The sequence below is a fragment of the Carlito syrichta genome, unplaced genomic scaffold (assembly GCF_000164805.1).
Source record: "Carlito syrichta isolate Samal-C Ts95f unplaced genomic scaffold, Tarsius_syrichta-2.0.1 Scaffold289289, whole genome shotgun sequence".
Lineage (NCBI taxonomy): Eukaryota > Metazoa > Chordata > Mammalia > Primates > Tarsiidae > Carlito > Carlito syrichta.
Window position 1 is genome coordinate 359,184 of NW_007233385.1, and position 1,781 is coordinate 360,964.

Here is a 1,781-nt window from a genome sequence, read left to right on the forward strand (position 1 = left end):
TGTACCTGGCTGGGACCTCCCACCCCACACCCAGCAGACAAGAGCAGGAAGCATCACAGAGGGCTCCTGCTTCTGAGAAGTGCACAGGACACAGGATGGTGGGGGAAGAAGCCCTGGGTGCTGCTTTCTAATGGAGTGAGGTTTCAGGAGGGTGCGTGAAACATTGCTGGGGACCCCACTCATTTCTGTTCATCTCCCTGCAGTGCCCCAGGGAAGACCAGCCCCTCCTAGGCAGGGAGGGATGGGTGTGGGGTCGAGGGGCACCCTGTGGGGTTGGACAGGAAGTCTCTGGTCTTTTTGTCCCCTCCCTGACTTTGAGGACCAGATATTCAGGTACCCTGAGTCAGTAACCACCCACCAAAGAATGAGCTGGGATGTTGTGGGCCCATTTTGTGGTGTCAGTGTGGGGGTGCTGGTGAGCAGCCTTGGGGTGCCCTCAAAACCAGGTCAAGCAGGCTGCCTGCTAGAAGGCCCTGGGCAGGAGACCCTCCCCTGCTAGAACAGAGTTCTTCCCTCTCCGTCAGAGGAAGAAGCTCAAGCAAGGTTATGATTCAGAATCATTTATTGTTCCACTCCTGTCTGCACAGGATGGAGCCTACCCAGGAGGACTGAGGGGGTTTCACAGTCAGGAGGACTGAGGGGGTTTCACAGTCAGGAGTCCCTTCCCTGGGATGGCCAATGTGTTCCCAGGGTGTGTCATGACCTCAGTTTCCACCGGGAAGCTGCATCACCATGGTGAGGGTGGACTTGTTCTTGATCTGATAGTCCGAAAGTGTCTTTGCTGGGTCTAGCTGGAACGTGGCGAACATCAGTTTGAAATCTGTGGTATCTGGGGCAGAAAGGGGTTGTATCAGCTAGCGCCTGGCTCCTGAAGAGCTGTGAGCACTGACTGGGGGTGAGGAGTCAGAGCATGTTTTCCAAGAGAGAGACGGGGGTCACAGTCTTTTTGGAGTCTGTGCCCACCAGGCCCTTCTTTTGGGCATCTCAGCAGATGTCACAGGAACTTCTGTGCTGGAGGAGCCCAGGATGTAAGGATGGAGCCACATCCTGCCTAGCAGGGACCCCAAAGAGGGCCAGTTACTGCTCAACTCCCAACCCCTGACTCCAGAAAGCAGGAGACAGAGATTCAGACAGGAGTCAGGGAGTCCCACCCCTGCCCTGCCACAGACCAGACACTAGAAGCCCGGAAGAGGAACAGGCCCCAGACCTCATGTTCAACCCAAACCCTGGCTAGGGACTCAGTCAGTCCTATCCCATCCTCAGCTTTGGGGGAGACCCGGGATTCTCCCAGGACTCACTACCCAGAGCCAAACCCACCTCTTGCTCACCTGACTTGAGCACAGTAGAGGCCACCAACTTCATCAACTCACTCACTGTCGTTTTCTGGAATTCCCCTTCAGAATAGGCCACATCCACCACTATGTCCCTGCCCATGACACCGTGCACCACCACCTGGTAGATCATCTTGCGATCAGAACTGACAAGGGACAGGCAGACAAGACTGCTCACAGCTGAGGACACTCTGGGGTAGGCAGCTGCTACTGCTGCTGCTGGCTCTGGGCAAGACTGCTGGAGAGGCAGGGCTGGCTCTCCACTCTGCCCTCCCTTCCATGTTCTCTAGCCCCGCCCCTTCTTCCTTCCCTTAGTCCCTCCCTTCCTTCCTCTCCTGCCCCTCCCCTTAAACCTCCCTCCCTCTCTTTTCTTTGTCCCTCCCCTCGCCCCACCCATCATTCATCCTCTTTCCTCCCCTCCATTCTCCCCTACTTCTCCTTCCCCTTGTC

At 56.5% G+C, this 1,781-nt stretch overlaps 1 protein-coding gene across 1 annotated transcript; it reads right to left on the reverse strand.

The window, feature by feature from the left end:
* Positions 1 to 544: 544 nt before the first annotated feature.
* Positions 545 to 1,565, reverse strand: LOC103256356 (polyubiquitin-A-like). The gene is made up of 2 exons (XM_008054239.1): positions 1,329 to 1,565; positions 545 to 829 (listed from the first exon to the last, which is right to left on the reverse strand). The coding sequence occupies exons 1-2, from the start codon at positions 1,462 to 1,464 to the stop codon at positions 705 to 707; spliced, it is 261 nt and encodes an 86-aa protein (XP_008052430.1). The 5' UTR covers positions 1,465 to 1,565; the 3' UTR covers positions 545 to 704.
* Positions 1,566 to 1,781: the final 216 nt, after the last annotated feature.